The sequence below is a fragment of the Carassius gibelio genome, chromosome B11 (assembly GCF_023724105.1).
Source record: "Carassius gibelio isolate Cgi1373 ecotype wild population from Czech Republic chromosome B11, carGib1.2-hapl.c, whole genome shotgun sequence".
NCBI lineage: Eukaryota > Metazoa > Chordata > Actinopteri > Cypriniformes > Cyprinidae > Carassius > Carassius gibelio.
The window spans coordinates 3,858,550-3,876,680 of NC_068406.1; the positions used below are offsets into that span (position 1 = coordinate 3,858,550).

At 36.5% G+C, this 18,131-nt stretch overlaps 1 protein-coding gene and 1 long non-coding RNA gene across 3 annotated transcripts in view; both read right to left on the reverse strand.

Moving 5' to 3' along the window:
- Positions 1-18,131, reverse strand: part of LOC127968154 (uncharacterized) — a 146,954-nt gene that overhangs the window by 77,294 nt on the left and 51,529 nt on the right. The window lies entirely within an intron of this gene.
- Positions 1,174-18,131, reverse strand: part of LOC127968148 (retinoic acid receptor gamma-A-like) — a 39,685-nt gene continuing 22,727 nt past the window's right edge. For both annotated transcript variants that reach the window (XM_052569091.1, XM_052569093.1), the window contains 7 exons: positions 9,197-9,345; positions 8,375-8,516; positions 7,943-8,106; positions 7,550-7,726; positions 6,802-7,006; positions 6,366-6,524; positions 1,174-5,100 (listed from right to left, as the gene is read on the reverse strand). In XM_052569091.1, coding sequence (XP_052425051.1) covers positions 4,778-5,100; positions 6,366-6,524; positions 6,802-7,006; positions 7,550-7,726; positions 7,943-8,106; positions 8,375-8,516; positions 9,197-9,345 — 1,319 coding nt within the window. In that variant the 3' untranslated portion in view covers positions 1,174-4,777. The remainder of the gene's footprint in view (positions 5,101-6,365; positions 6,525-6,801; positions 7,007-7,549; positions 7,727-7,942; positions 8,107-8,374; positions 8,517-9,196; positions 9,346-18,131) is intronic.

Here is an 18,131-nt window from a genome sequence, read left to right on the forward strand (position 1 = left end):
ACTATTATTTTGCAGTTGGTAACTTTTGACGCTCTAGCGGTTAATAAACAGAACTGCTTGCGGCTTGCGGAAGGACATTGTAGCAATCTAAAATAGTCTGAATATAAACACTTATTATAGGTGTACCCTAGTGATTCAGGACAAGCTAAAAACACGGTTTGGAAAATGGATTCATGGTGTACTCGCATATTATATACATTTTGTAAATTTTGAACACATAAAAAAGTTACGGACCGCAGTTCTGATTGGTTGCTTCTTACCGGGAGCGATGTATTCCTGTAAATGGCAATAGGACACTGGGAGGAGCCAGAGGAGCTTGATTTTTTTCACAGATTATCTGTCTCATATTCTACTGTCAGGAGATAATGACAGCTTTAACAAATATGTAAAAAATTAATTTTTACCAAAGTTACCTACTGCAGCTTTAAAATAAATAAAATAACATTTGCTGAAAATATAATTAACCTCCTTCCATCTAATTTGTAAAATGTTTATTCTTCTGAATAGATCTAGATGTAATGTAGCATTACATCTCTTGCTCTCCAGTGGAGTGGGTTCCTTCAGAACGAGAATCCAGACAAATAATGGAGAATCCATAATAAAGCTTCCTCCAGTGAAATCCACTGGTGAGAGGTTATATTACAGTAGCCTTATTTCTAACATATCAAATATACATGAAGACAGAGGCACATAAAACAAGGGAATACAATATACCAGAACCCTACTAACATGCCTGCTGCAAATAATAATAATAATGTGAAGCACATTATCGATCTTGTTCAAAGAAATTTATTAATAGCAGTCATTCATTTAGTTATATTCTTTTTGCCTGCATTTTTGTTCTCTATTTATTATAAAGAATGACCCACCTAACCAAAACTGGTGTGGTGCCAAGGAGTCTAAAACAATTGATGCACATCATGTGTGTTAAGTCTGGTTATTTTCAACAGAAGAATTCAATGAGAGAGACATACTAACTGTATGTATTTGCTCTAAAATCTCACTGTATTATATTAACAAATTGTTGAACCTGCAACTCACAATTATGTTCTATTATGAAATAGTATATTATATAAATATAATTTCCTATAGTAGAGATAGATGAAGATAAATGCTATATAAGAAAACACAAAAAGTAACCTCTTAGTTGAGCAGGAAAGTATGACTACTGAATTTGATGATAAATTTCTTTATAAAATCAAAACATTTGGAAAACAAAGTATTTTTTAAAAGAATGTAGCCAGACATTATGTGGACATCATTTAAAGTCAGTCATTCTTAACGACTTCAACTTGCATGTACAGTAAGATGTAACAATTGTGCAAGGTATTTGAAACATATTTTGCAAGGCACATATCTGAGATAAATGTTTAAAACAAGAAAATGCAAAATCAGAATTGGGAGATGAGGCATGGAGGGAAAAAATACAAGCAAACATCAAATGCTATTATATTTAAAACGTTGCTAAAATAATAATAATATAAAATCAGATATCCTTTTTACAAGAACATAGTTTGTGAAACCATATTTAAGGACTTTTTTAGTAATTAGAACACAAAGAAGAAAATGCAAACAAAGAAAGATCAATACAAATAATTTTGTAAGTTTAAAAATATGTATTAAAACACAAACTTTGTGTTTACCCCAATAAGTATTCTTCTTAGCAGTTCTAACTCTTAAATGACCCACCATGTTTCCTATGTTTTAAAACCCAGAAGAGACAAAGTCACAAATAAAATGACACATTTAGCAACAAATAATGAAAACAAACAAACAAGTAATATACACTTATTCCAAACCACCAAAAAAAAAAAAAAAAATTCTTCATGAAGAAAACATTTGACCTCTACTGTACTAAATGACAAAATACAAGCACAAAAGAGAAACACTATTTAAGAAAAAAAAAGAAAAAGAAAAAGTCTTGAATTAAATCCAATATATCATGTTTAGTTTACGATACGAGGGGAACGTATGCCAAAAAAAAAAAAAAAAAACATTTCGCAAAAACATTAATATCCTGTGGCCTTCTTAAATTACACTTTGCCGTGGACTGCTACATTTATACATTTATCAATGCTAAACTGACTTGGAAGGGTTAATGCGTTTCTAGGGACCTTTATCATATTTCCAGAGACATGGCTATGTACTCTTGGTAATAACAAACACACCATGTGTGAATGCATGTACACACCAAAACGAAAACTGCTAATTTGTCTTTGGTCTAAGAGGAGATCAACTAATTGTGTTGAATAGCACCGTTTGCTGCTGCCGCTGCAAGCCTTATTTACCCTGTCACATATCCGGATCAGTGCATTTACATGAAGCTGCTAGACTTTATGATCACTGCAGATTTATCCAGCGCTCTCTGTGGTAATCATGCATTCATTCTGTTCTGAGATCAATGGGAATGATCTCATTTTGTTGTCTAAGCACATCTACATTTTGGCTGATTATTACAATGGCGGTACATACAGACAAACTCCTCCACACTGTGAGAGGATATCAATAAGAGATAGACAAGGAATTATGGGAGCGGTCAAAAACCCAGTTCATAACATGCATCACTGACTACAGACAGAACAAAAATGTAACAAGATGAGGATAAATAAGCAATAAATAAAATAATATGTATAGCCTATGATGTGTTTGTGTTTGAAAACATTTTAAGAGAACAACATTTCAAAACAAGACAAAAAGTCTGAGATGTCCTCTTGACGTATTAAAATAAAATGGTTTGCAGTGACACAAAAGTAGAAAAATGAAAGTATAAAAGAGATATCTTATCATGTTTTAAGCAAATAGTATACAACTATGCATGCATGCAGCTTACAACCTTAAACCATATGGCTCTATCCAAACATATCTTGCTGTGCTGCTTCTATATATCAGAACATAATCAGAAGCTTATGAGTTGTTTTGGTAACACTGTTCTGTCATGTGAGGAGGTATAACGTTGTCATCAGTGGCGTGCACAGACCTTAGCAGGGCAGAAGGACAAAAAGGGTACTGAAAAAATGCTATAGACTACAGAACTCACTATAGACCTAATTTTGTAGAGTGCTTTTTAATCAAAAACACTACTCTACGATAATTCTCACCTACAAATAACTGTTAACATAGTAATAGCATGTTATTTGACATATACCATGGTAATTCCATATTACTTTTTGAAGTTTTAAAACATATTTCTTTAAAATGTAAACACCATGGCATATAAATATGGTAATCATTCAATACCATGGTATTAACATACAGGTTTTTGTACTGAATGATTACCATATTTATATGGAATTTTAATAAATACATGGTGATCCAACACACTTCAAAGAATACTGTTGTAGTGTTAAAAATGGCTTATTGGTTAGGGTAAAAAAATAAACTAAAAAAATCTTTGGTTGACTTTGAAAACTTTTCCATTATTTATGATATTAACTGTACAAAGTGACCACTCTTATTATATCACTCTTACGAAGCCAGTAATTCTGACTGATGTTATCAAAATTTGAGTTTTGTTTTTATTATTATTATATAGTTTGATGGACATCCATCAAAGCAATACAGTCACTTTCTGAAGCCTCTCTGATCTGCTGGAGCTGTAATCATTTGAACATAAGAAACCAATGTATTTGTAGTCAGTTTTTACGAGACTGAAAGGAACAGTTTGTGCACACCACTGCTCATTTTTGCTGAGATGCTCGTCTTATGTTTGACACTCTAGAGTTGTGCTTCCTTTTTTATCTAAAATATTGGTGTGTTATTGCTTTAATATCTAATCACACAACTCTTCTAAATCCCAGAGAAAAATTTTACATTTTAGCTTTTAATGTTACTTTTTGCTTATTTATATAGAATATTTGAAGACAAAATATATGTATAGTGCACACATGTTCTGAGACATGTAGATCACCTTTGGTCCTTTATTTGCCCTGAGTGAAAGATTTGATATGTAATAATGTGATGTATTTATATTTTTTTCTTCCAATCTTTAAATTAAATGTTTTAATCGTCTAATGCCCAAAACTTAAAGTTGGTGTACGTGTCAAATTTGGATGTAGAGTTGTATGGCTGTAGGGCTGTGTGGGAATTTGGAGTGTTTCTTAAAGAGGCATGTCATCAATAACACATTATAACACACTGAAAGAAGCACAGAGTTGCTGAAAATATTCACAATAAAATATAACTGAGACAATGCAACATCAAGAGTACAAAGTTACATTATGTAGTAAATGTATGTTTTTAGACCATTGTGTTGAATTGGTCATTTACTGTATGTGGTTGTTTGCTCTTCTTTTCATTTTTTTTTCTCATTGATCAGTTCTGATAAGGTATCCACATATAGTCATACATTATATATATTTTTCCCTTACAAAACAAGGCTTTGGGCTACATTCTAAAATATTTGGCATCTCCAAATGAAGTACAAAATATGCATACAAGTAACTTCTAGATATGGCACTGTGGCGTATCTTTCTCTGGTCTTGCATTATTTTTAATTTCTAATTTTTTAGTTAGAGAAACACTGTCTGAAGTAACAGTGTTGGCATGTTCTTAAGGTTTTCTCTTTTATGGTTAAATTTTACTGCTTTTGAAAAGTTGAAGGAAACTAGATGTGCAAAGTTGTGCATGTGTTGTTTTGTTTTTGTCATATGAAGCCTTTTTTAGTTCATTATGGGAAATTGCTTGACTGAATGACTTTGTTTGTATCAACTGATCAGGTGTCTGGAATATAAATGTTGTCCTCTGTTGTCTGTATGTATCAGAGCCGCACACATGGCGGTCACTGAGCTCTTCCAGTCGCACTCTTTCTAGCTCCACCCATGTCCACTTGCAGGAGTCCCCATTCCTCATCCTCGCTGTCCCCTGCTCGGTCCCGTCCCTCCTCTGCACACTCATCATCCTCGTCCTCTTCATCCTCCAGAGCAGATTCCTCATCCCTCTCACGTTTGATGGCTTGGATGGCAGGAGGCGGTGGGGCAGAAGCACCAGTGTCTTTAGAATCAGAGCTCTCCTCAAAGACCTCAGGGTTCTCCAGCATCTCTCTGATCAGAGGAGGCATGGGACCTGGGATCTCCATCTTTAGAGTGATGGCTCGCTCTGCTCCTGAACAAACACACAAAGATGATCGTCTTACTGTTTTGTGTTTTAATATCTTCATTTAGGTCCATATTTTACACATTTATCATCAGTGTGTTGCAGAGGTACTCTCAGGTCCTAGGATCTGTACCCAACCCCAACTTCTTGGACCCAACATGCATAAATTAATAAACAAAATAATGGAAAGATGTCACATTTTAAAAGAACTTGGGTCTTTTTAGGTACATTCAGCAAAAGCACATGGCATTTAAAATAACCTGAGATCCAAGGCTAATGTCAGTGCTAATGTGTGTCTGTGTCCGTGTGCTTTATCTCACAGCTTGTGAAAAATGTACACAAATAGGTACTCAGACTAAAAACTCGTTCTAGTTAACATCCAGAATAACAGATATAACCATGATTGCATTACAATAATATGAAGTAACCGATGCTAAACCAAAGCACCACACATGACAAAAATACTGGGTATTTTTTTATAAGCGTTATAAAACATTAACCATTAAAACTGCTATTAGCGGCACCTCAGTTTTTAAATGCAGGCTAGGCCTACTGCATACAGTACATGCACCAAACCATTAATAGGAAATAACTTTACCATTAAACAAATAAACACAGACAACTTACGAGAAAATACGCTAGGATATAATTTTAACAAAATAAATGCTTAACTAAATAAATAAAACAAAATAGAATGCTTTTTTTCACATTAACAAGCTATTGCAAAAAAGAAAATAAATAATACTAAAAGACTCCAAGATCCGCCCATACACACTGAATGCCCTCTCTGACAGCACACTAGATGCGGGAATGCTCAAAATAAAACGTGTGAATTTTCAGGGCACAGAAAATATTTTTTTCCCATTTTTTTCAGTGATAAATGAGAATTGTTTCCAGATGTCTGACTTGCCTTGCTTTGCTTTTGTCACGTAAACAGCAGCTTTAATTTTCTTCTCAACTCCTCGTGTTGACTCCATTTCTACTACACACCACCGTTCCCCGCGGGTCTCCCACGAAATGTTCTGACCGCCCAATGTTCTGACCCAATGCATCCCTCTAAATCAAAGTTTTGCACCTGAACCTGCTTGAGTCTCTGGTAGGACCTTGGATTTTCATGTAAGCAAATTCATGAAGACTTTTAGTGTGCAGGAGAGTTTTTATCGAGTAGAAGTCATCAGCTATCAACTGGGTGAGTACGCTTTAAACATATCGCAATGGAAAATTCCAAGACTTTATCACATTCTTCATACCACACAGACATAAATAATGTGTACCTTTAGTGCTGATGCCTCGGAGGTCAGTGACCTTCATCAACATTCGTGGGAACATGTGAGGCTTGTTAGGGCGTCTCCGGCGAGCGTAGATCTTTAACGCCTCCAGCAGGGGCTCCTGTAGCTGGTCCACCCGATGAGGTTCCTCCAGGTCCATGCGGTCTACTCATTTATCCAGACACAGAGAGGCATGACGTCAATCAGAGTTCAATGATAGCTAAACGAATAAAACCAACTGTAGAGTCAAAATGTTGAGCAAAGAAGCAGGACAATCGGAACAACTACTGCTGAAGGTGCAAAAATTTCAATTCAGAGATAAGACTAGCACATCACAGAACTTACTCAGCTATAACACAAGTCATAGTTTCCACACGCAATAGAGTTTCTATCTGTAAGTAGTTGGAGAAGAAGTTAATGACACCCTGAGTGACAGCAGTACCTCCACAGATGAGGCAGATGGCACTAAGGAGCCCTGTCTCTGTGTCGTCCATCTCCAGAGGCAGGAGCTGCCCAGCGAAAGCAAACACCAGGTCTGTGAGTGGACCGAAGCCAGCGTTGTGCATCTGTGTTCTGTTGAGGGTCAGTCCATCCGAAAAGGTCATAGTGTCCTGTTCTGGTGTGTAGCGAGTACAAATCCGCAACATCTGCAAAGTTGAATTTCACAATTAAGAAAATAAATAAATAAATAACTACAGTACATGAAAGGGCACAATGTCTATGTTATTTTTATTTTTTCTCAGAATCCCACACCATGTGCACTGAATTTTGGGCCAATGGCCAATTCACACTGCACAAACAGACACAGAACAAAACTCACAGTCACCATATTACAGTATGTCACCCGTCAGATGACAAACACACACTGACAGGGCGTCTACACACTGCTCCAACAAAACCAGATGAATATGACTGTTGCAGTTTGTCTGGGTTTTTCAATGCAGAATAAAATGGCTTTAAAGTGATAAAAAAGAATCTTTGTAAGGTTGTTTATTCTGCTGAACACACACCAAAACGCTGGTTAACCTCATTCTGCAAAATATCTTCTTGAGGTATCTATTGTTGGATTTACTACTTAGGACCATGCGTTCTACCAACTTCCCTTGTGCCACAGCTAGTCTTTTAATGCAAGGATGAATTTAGTTTGCACTCCCCCTAAAACGTAAACTTGACGTTTTTATTGTATTTACCAGTATGTCAAGGCAGGCAGATTTCAGTAAGGTGATCTGGTCTGCGATGGTGAGCGAAGTAAAACCTGGCAGACGTTTGGCAAACTCCACAATCTTTATAATGCACTTTGTGGAGAGCTCACTGAACTTATCCCACAGTCCAAGATCCAGCTGAACCCTATGATCCGCACTGGAATTCTTAAGGAAAAGAAAAACAGGAAAAAAACTTTGAGTATTCTTATCCATACAATAGATAGATAGATGGATAGATAGAAGGATGGATGTGTAATGTGACTACATTGGTGCTGCTTGTTTGTATGATCTTGGCCCACACAGTCCTGCTCATCTTTATTTAGCTGACAGACAGAAGCATGCATGTGAATATGAATTGAAGTGTGGGAGCTCAGGACTCACAGTCGTGTACTTTCCGAGCTGACAGAGCGAAGGGAAGGTTTCCTTGTGTGCTTTGCTGACTTTATTAACCAGTTCTTCCAGTTCTCCACTCAGCTCGTAGCTTTCTGGAAGAACCACCTCCTCTTTGATGTCCTTCTTTTTCTTATTCCTGTCATTCCGAACCGCTTAAAGATGAAGAACAACACAAAATGAAGTCAACCATGTAGCATACATGAAAATAAAAAATTTAATTAATTAATTAAGAAAAGAAAAAAATGTGAATTTTTTTAGGGTTGCATTCATACCAGGTAGTTCAGAACAAGACTTTTTTGAGGCAATCATGCATATGCTTTACACAAAGTCGTGAATTCACTTAAACTACAGCTTGCATGTCTTTATTGGTTGTGTGAACTGAGAATAGTATAGATGGTGACGTACTGCTCTGATTTTTACCTTCCTTAGACATGCCAACCTCAAAGCACTTCTGCAGCCGGCAGTACTGACAGCGGTTCCGTGTCACTTTATTGATCTGGCAGTTTTTGTCTCTGTGGCAGGTGTACACCATGTTCTTCTGGACACTGCGACGGAAAAAACCCTGTTATGAAGATAGGAGAGAGAAAGAAACTCTATTTGTGTAATAGAGAACAGATTGTATTAACTTCATCAAATGAATCAGCAGAGGGCCCTAAAGAGTATGTTTGAAAGGAAACAGAAGTCTTGATCTTGGCAGAATCGCTAGGTGGCAGCACTCAAATCATCACATAGTCTTATTTTATCCATGTGATGTGTTATATTGTTATTACATGAAATAGAAGTGTCTTATTTGTCTAAGTCTTCCCATTAGGATGTATTTTCCCACTTCAAGGTTCAAATGTGATTAACACTGGAAAATGCATTCTCATGTTTTGTTTATTTTATGTTTTAAAGTGCATCCGAAACTTGTCTAAAAACAAATACCACTCTTCAGAGGACAAACAAATAGACATACTAAATTAAACGGTGACTAACATAATATTTTCAGTTTTATCTTGGCCATTAAGTAATATTTAGGCTTTGTCCAAATAAAATCTGTGGATTAAGAATGGTATGGTCTTATTATAAAAAGTATGTTGTTTGTCTGTCTGTCTTTGGGGAACATCTTTTGTTTGATCAGTTTTAAATCAAAGTGTAAGGTTTTTAAGGTTTGGGCCAAACCCTGAATATAATTTGAGAAATACTAATTAGTGTGGATGAACAAGCTGGTCAAAAGTATATAAACTGTATAGGTTTGCGTACCTTGCAGCCCTCACAAGAGCTGACTCCATAATGGTAGCCAGAAGATTTGTCCTGGCACACAAAGCAGGGTTTATAGACACGAGGAGGAGGGGGTGGAGAAGGAGAACTGGGAACCATCTCCTCTGAGCTTGTGCTCTGGGTCTCCACCGCTGCAGAAATCAGAAATAAAAGGAGCAGACAATTAGTGGTGATTAGAAAGGTCAAACTTCAGAGGGTTTGCTTAACGTTCTATCCACACAGGCAAGTTCTGCACTGGAAAACATCACCACTCTTCAAAAAAAATAAAAAAATAAAAAATCAATTTTCACCGTTAATATGTTAAACATCTATTTTCACTTTAAACAAGATTATTTAACAGCACTGCACCATCAAAAATCATGACTGAATCGGAATGTGTTTCTGTTTAAAAATATTAGCATATTTAGAATAAAAGAGACAAAAACTGGATGGTTGATGACTGAAGTTGTCAAATGCATTAAGAGGCGTCTGCCCAGGGGTCTGAGTTTGAAGATAAATATTAAGTGTGCTCACTGAGGGGAGGAGGTGTTGAAAGAGAAGAGAGATGGGAAAATCTGAGCTCCAGGACAGATGGATGAATTGATAATATGTTTTGACTGACACCTCAGCATGTGTTCGACTTGCTGTCACGCACACCAAATGGTTCCACAGTCAGATTCACAAACATCCAGCCATAGAGACCAGACATATAATCTAACACGGTTTGCCCAGTTTAAACACCACCATGTGAATCCAGTGTAATATATTTTGCGTAAGTCCACACTGTCACTCTGTTCAACTTTCACCTCTCCCCTCTCATGCTCTTGTTTCCTGGACCCTAAATTCCTCAGGCCTGGATGACTGGCTTTTTACTAGAGGTCCAGTCTCAAGATCACCCGTAAAGCCCGTCTGTGGTCTGACCGAGGCCTGAGGCCTGCCTGACCGGCAGTTTATTGGCAGTGAGTCACCTTGGCCAGCCATTCACACCATCAGCAGCTGTCCCCTCACTCTCCACTTGTAAAAAATGAGAGAAAAACAGCTAAAACTGGGTCTTCAGAACTCCAGATTTTACGGCCCACAGAGGCCTTCGCCCCCTCCTCCTGCTGAATGGAGCAGATCCCCCAAATGTGCCTCTCATTCTCTCTTTCTTCTACTCCCTCTGTCCTCCACTCTCCCTCCATGGGCACCATTTAACAAGAGCAAAATGAGAGAAGGTATAGATGAGAAAGCTCATAAAGAAACAGGGGGAGCTGGGGATGGGGGAGGCTGGAAGAAACAAATGAAGAATGTGTGAGAGAGGGTGAATTTCACTTTGACCTTGGCTTTGACAGCAGTTTTGGCTTCTTGAGACATGAACGTGAACTGAGAGTCACATAAATACTGCCAATGATCTTAACCTAACCTCAGATGAGTTAAAATACGCAATGTGTATGAAAGGACATTTTGTTTATAAAACACTGCAGAAAACTTTGGTCAAGACATTCCAAAGTCAAAACCTTTTCTTTTTTTTTGCCAACAGCAGATATTCACATTTCAAAATTTGTGGAACTTAGTCAGGGTAGATGTTGTGTATGATTTGACTGGAATGAAAGCAAAGCTGTGTGAGGAACAATGACAATATAGTATTTTCAACCCAGTTCATGTGACAAAATCAAAACACATTTCTGTGTAAATTGTTAATGAATTTATTTTTGCAAAATTATGCATTCAGTTAATATATCTTAATAAATATACAAACACTGATAAAAATTAACTGAATAAATAAATAAATAAATAAATAATAACAGCAAATCAGTATATTGGAAGGATTTTGATAATGTGACAATGAAAACTGGCATAATGATACTGAAAATACAGCTTTTCATCACAGGAATAAATTGCATTTTAAAATATATTCCAATAGAAAACAATCATTTCAAAATGTTAATATATTGTAAACAATATTACTGTTTTTACTGTATTTTTGATTAATGAATGAAAGTAGACTTGGCCAAAAAAATCATAAAAAAATGAATGTGTGTGTGTGAATAAATAAATAAATAAATAAATAAATAAATAAAACAGAACACAGAGTCACAAGTTGCATTTTTGTTGAACTCACTTTAACTTTACAAAGCATCTTAAAAAATAATATAAATAATGAAAAATACATCTGTCTGCCACATATGATTCACACACAAACAAATGTAGGTTAGGGTTAAGCACTGCTATTGTTTTTCTGTGTATTTTGTGCAGTTCTGTCATGCATATCAACACGTCTAGCTCTCTGGAATGCTGATAGACGTAGTTCTTACACGTAATGTTCTGTGAAACACAAGGCCGAGGGTGATGGGCGAGTGAGTGGGTGAGAACGCAACCTGATCACTGTGTTTAAGTAGTAACTTAGGCTGAGTTGGCTTTATGTGTTTATGTGGCAGCGGTGTTTGAGTGACACAGAGCGGCTCTGAAAACATCCAGCACTGATGGAAACCTGGCGCCACCGGAGAAATGACTGACAGACATGAAGCGGAAGAAAGATTTAATGCTATTCTGTTCCCATTTCATTTTCTTTCTTTGTTATATTTAACACACTAGTTTTGACTTGTGGAGGATAAGGTCCATTTGGAAATAAAGCAGGTGGAGCTTTCAGAAGAGACAGTTAAATGAACGAAATGATTTTCTATATTAGCAACTGACAGCATTAACAGATTTCAGAACAAACGAAAAATGTATAATTCCACCCTAACTCCTTCTCAGTCGTTGTTTTATGAATGGGATTGAGTTGTATTTGTCACATTTAGACTTCCATTAAAGCACTGATTTACACAGAACGAAAATGATTTAATTGCATGCTCTCAGCCCATATTTCTGCAGATTGGGTATGTTTGCACTGTTTAGACAATGAACACAGTGAAAGCTGATGCAGGTTTTATTATAAAGGAGCTGAAGACTGGCTCAGATTGTGCTGGGAGAGACATGGACTCGCTGATGGAAACACTGATTTAACAGAAACCTCAGCAAAACTAACAGGTCACCACAGTCTCTCTGACAGCACAATTCTCACTTCATAGAGGAGCATCATGCCAAACAACGTGTTGCCTGCAATAGACTAGCATGTGTCTGATGGTATATTGTTATTTAATAACAATAGGACATGACTAGGTTTTAGTATATTTGTAGAAGTTTTCAGCCACTCGTCTTTAACCTTCTACATAAGCAAAAAGGTTTACATTTTCAATTTTCTGTGTGTAATCAGTACAATAGCATGTACATGCAGAAAAGGATGCATAAATGTCATTATGAATGAACTAGAAAAAAAGAATAATGTTGTTAAAGCATACAGCGAAATTAAATTCATGAATCAGTTATTGAATGAAAACTAATGGATCGAACACTGAGATCACTGTCAAAATCACTCATACAATTGTTATATATGTCCACTATATTTAGGATCTACACACACACACACACACACACACAATAGTTCTTTTATTTCTTCTGCGTGGTTGTGTGTGTGTGTGGATGGACTGAACTGCATGATTGAGTCAACTCAAAAGTTACACTAAAGCATTCATGAAGCTTTTAATGCTCTTTAACTTCAAATTTGGACAAACGCAGATTAGTCATAAGTAGACATCAAACTGATTTTAAGTGAAAACAAAACTTTTTATACAGACGCAAAGCAGAACATTTTAAAGATCAGCAAGAGCTCTATAATAGTCAGTTGTGTGGAGCTGTTTGAATAGTTTCTTTTCTTGCTTTTAAAAGACAACAGTATTTGTCTTGACTCTTTTTAGTCAAATGCTGACGCAGTCAGTTTTACAGGCTTTCTGCATGTTGTTAGAGTTTGTAACATCTCACCAACATTCGACTTGAAGTGCTACTGAGAAATTTAACAAGTTGGGTCAATTCAGGTTTGCCTCCAGAACCTAATGTTAGGGGTTTGATTTTTGCTAAATGCTGTAAATGCCAATGTTTCTGACCATTTTGGCCTGTGGAAAGAGGCATTAAGACCTTATTTGATTAGCTTGTTTTACTTTTACATAACCGCTCATATTAAACAAACATATTCTGTTAAACTAACCAGTGATGTGCTCTGATCTCTCATGGTGTGTACAGTCCTCCACTGGACCTCTATAAGGGCACTGAAAGTAGTTATTTATTTACTATTTTGTAAAGTACTAATTATTTATTTATTAATTATGGAAAATGCTGTCCATATCCCCAGTGTTCCTTCAGACATTAATGCATATGCACAGTCTTCAAATTAAAGAAACTGATTGAAATGTATGTATATTTAAAAGTATACATATCTATATATAAGTCCAGAAGTCAAAAAAAAACCTCCTCTCACCACAGGTTGAGATATGTAGTTCATGAGACCATGGAATAATTAATATTGCAGTATATTTATTTTCAGTTTAACAAATAAAATACTATTTATTTTTACAATAACATTTTATTTTGTGATGTAAATTTATGTTCAAACAGCTGAAAAGTCATCACTTCCATGAGCACTTTACAATTTCTTGTTACACAGCTACACAGCGTCTGAAACTGTATGATCACCACTGCTCGTGTGTGTTGTAATGAATGGTTGTAGTCCTCATAAGTGGTTCCGGATAAAAGTGTTTGTTAAATGACTGCTATACAGCACAGTTAAAGGAAGCTCCACTCAATGTTTAAAATATTCATTATTTTTAATAATATTGTTTGTGTATTATTAGTATCAATAATAGTAGTCTTTTATCAGTAGTAGTGGTGCAATTAATTAATATTCACACAAACTGTGTGTGCACTTAGAGGATTTTTTGGGATAGGGTTAGAGTTAAGTCATGAAGGGTTAGTCTTTAGGAGTTAGCCATGCATACAGTACATACATGTATTTTTCAAATCACATGTCCTCTGTAGGATGCTGAGTGCAGACAGGGCTAACACACACACACACACACACAGACATACACACATTTACTACGATCACACCAACAGACAATTCATTGTCTCCAGTTTACCTATCCAGCATGTTTTTGTATTGTGGGGAAACCGGAGCACCTAGCATTCACACAGATACACATACAGACTTTTCCCTGCCCTGACATGTCACCATTTTGAAAATAATGCCCTCAAATATTTCAGCTTTAAAAAACACATAATTCTCGTGCCTGTGAACTAAACCGATTCTTGTTTTCCCCACACATAACAAAAGCCACAGTCTTTGGCTTGACCAAAAGCTCATTTAATCCTATAACAAGCTGTACACCATCCAAACTAGCACCTGTGTGAAACTACATACTAAACATACACTACGCTTGACCCGTTCAGCTGTCAGCCATGACCAGACCGTGAACATGAATGAAGCTGGATGTTAATACTGTTGATAGAAATAGAGGTAAAAATGAGAAAGAGGGCCGGCACTAATAGCTTTGTGGGCAGTGCACCAACATACAGGACTGTTGTGCTACGGGTGAATCCCATATTGAGAACATTTCCCAATCATGCCACCCTCTCTTGCACAAACTCTTGCTTTCTGTAAATTCTAAACTGTCCTGTTATCAAAAAAAAAAAAATAATAAATAAATTATTAATTATTTAAAATTGATTATTGAGTATTATTCACTGGTGGATAAATGTGTCACAGTGTTTGATTCATGCAATGTTAAGTTCAGACTGAAGAAGGCCTGTGGCTGAATCTTCTGCATGTATCGCTCTAGAATGTGCTCCAACAAAATACAACCCTATAGGTTGTTTGTGCAAGCACCTTATTACGATCTATATTTGCATTTGAAAGTTTAGTGCCCTGTAGCAGACGTAAAAAAATGACAGTGTTGTGTTGCGTCTGTCGTCATGAAATGACGTATGACTGTCATTACCAATCAAAATGTGCGTTTATTTAAATGCAGTTTGAGGACTTTTTACATGGTCCAACCTGACCTCACGGCAATTTGTAGATATTTTACTAGGTGGCTAAATCATATGAATATGTACGAATGACCTCAACTTACCCCACCTCTCCCCCTAAACCTACTTTCACAGTAATAATGCAAGATTGTGATTTACTCTACAGTGCATATGCATTTTATGAGCACGTGTGTTCTCTGGGATCAAACCCGTAGATATTTTCAGATTTTCATTTAGACTTTTTTTTTGTTGTTGTTTGGTTGAAGCACCTTTGACCTTTATTTATGTAACGCTTTTACAGATTGTGATAAAACATTAAATAGGAAAATAGTTTGTCAATAATGCAAAAAGGCAGTTCATCATTGAGTCCAGTGATGTCATCATCCAGCTCAGATCAGTTTAAATAGTATCTGTGCAATCAAGTTGACGATATCGCTGGAAATTAAGTGGGGGACACCTGGTCCTCATTTATAAAGCTAGCGTTTGCTCAGATTTGATATTAAAGTGTGCGTACACTTAATTCCACGTCAGTGCTCATATTTGTAAAAACTGGCATTGACATGCAAGGGTGCTTAGCGTCACATCTGCTATGGGTTAATGACATAAATTATGAGTTGTTTACAAGGCAGAGAGCTGAAACCATTTATTTGTGCACAAGTTCAAGACCAATTTGCGCTTCATAGATTTCACATCTGAGAGAAAACATACGCGCGTTTTCTATATGTACGGTCATTTTATGAATAATACACATATTTGAGAGATGATTGTAAGATCAATTTTAGGACGTTTTCATGAGGCTCACGAGGCACCTGGACTTATTGGTTATTTGATTTTGGATTACCATATAAAGTCAGTCCATCTCAAGTGGCCAAATATTTCTTTGTGTCATAGCGGACAACAAATTTTGGATTATATGGATATTAGATTTTTGCAATACCAGTACATAGAGGTAAAACCAGGTTATGCATGCAGTAAAATCAGATATGACATTTTGGTCTGTTTGACAAGATGTAACGAGTGAATAAGGATTGACTAAATCAGTGAAACTCAACCATGGTTCTAGTTAACTGAAAAGTATTCATTAATCAAACATTAAAGAACAACTAAGCTAAACCTTAACTAGCATCTCCTCCAGATCCTCTGCACACATGGACCAACACATGTCCTGATGGGCTGAAGGAAGACTGCAAAAACAGGAGCTGTCTTTCTTAGAAGCAAGTTGTTAAACTTGGATTGCCCCTTTCATTCAACAGCATGCATACAAAGCTTTCTTCTTTATAGTACCCCATAAACCGGCCCTTTTATTTAGCCTTTTCAGGGTGAAGCTGAGTCAACATTTGGCCACCTCCTCCCCAGCCTCAGTGAACATCGTAACACCCCACTCAACCATCAGGCTAAAAAACGTATTCCTGGTCAACAGCTCAGTGTCAGTAGTCCCGCTCCGGACAAGAACTTAACCAAAGAACCCATCACATCTCGACAAGAATTTAGCCAATTAATTATTCCATCCTAGTAAGAATCCAATGTGGAGAGCTGCAAAGATGAACTCCGTCCTGCCAAAACATCATGATTTGTTAAAAATATACTCCATCGTGGTGAAAAAGTCACCATTTTAGTACAACAGTGTTACCAAACCATAACTTGTTGAGGTAAATCAGTTTGCATTCAGTAACAAGACTCAGAACAACTTGACCTTGAGGGGTCTTGCTGAAGGTCTACAAAATCTCCAGCCATAACCAACAATCAAATGAGAAAACTAAACTTGCATCAGTTAAAGCGCACAGACCCCAGATCTAAGAGTTACTAAGCACTTAATATTGGAGACTACACTGCCCACAACACATTTCAAGGCTACTGAACAAGCTAAAGCTAACAAGTTCAAGTTTAGCTGGTGAGGTACGACTCTGAGACCCCAGCTGTTGCATCTTGAGGGTGGTTCAAAAGGGGTGAGAAAAGAGACCAGGCCATTGTCAATGGATTCATTGTAGGGTTGGCCTTGTCTGGCTATAAAATGGCATTACAGCACAGGGGCAAATTCCAGCAGGGGTATGTGAAATTTACTCAGTCACACATAGAATAAGGCACAGACACATCTGCATGGGCTTTGTTCTATGATTAACTTTCCTAAATATGGATCTTGTTTTCAGTATTTCCCTTATCTGTTCTCTGAGTTTGCAATGCATCTCTAAATTACTCAATTACTGTATGTAACAGACTCCAAATGACTCTAAAGTGGAGACAGTGAGGAGGGTAGTTCATATGTTTTCATGTACCAAAGAGTAATTCGGCATAAACCAGCAGACTGAAGAATTCTGTTAAGAATGAAGTGGGAAGATCTTCAGTTTGTTTTTGTTTTTTTGGGCGAATGGTGGCACTTGAAATAATGGCAACTTAAATAATGGAGTCACTGTGCTATTTCAGTTAATTTATGTAATATCATATGTTTAGTGAATGTGCTAAATAACTTGAATCTCATTATGTGGCATTTAAATTTCATAATAAATACGCAAAGCTTTTCCATATGGAACAAACATGCCAGTGGATTTTCTTGTGGCCATAAAGAAGCAAAAGATGAGAAAAACCCCCCAATCATAAGTTCTCTTCTGCTCTCTGTCTGTCCCTATGGGCTCCCAAATCCTTTAATTGAGTTCATTGTATTCATAATTGAATAATTAAAGGCATCCATTAATGTCCAAATGGAGTGACACAAGAGACTCCAAGCACACACACACACACACACACACACACACACACACACTCACGCACATGAGAGAGACTAAATAGTTTTCTGTATATTATAGAGTGTGTGCATGTTTTCATATTTGTTTATTACCTACATTTACATAAATGTTTTGGATTTTATTAAAAAATTCCTGATAATCGAATAGCTTATGTTTAACAGTATAACCACATATTTCAGTGTCCAGTAAAGTCTATACTTCGCTTGAACCCATAGGTGCTTTATTTATGTATTCATTTTTAATTGTTTCCACCAAATGAATGCATGAAACATGTAGTTAGAGTAAATCTACGTATATGATTTCAATGTTTTAAACTACAC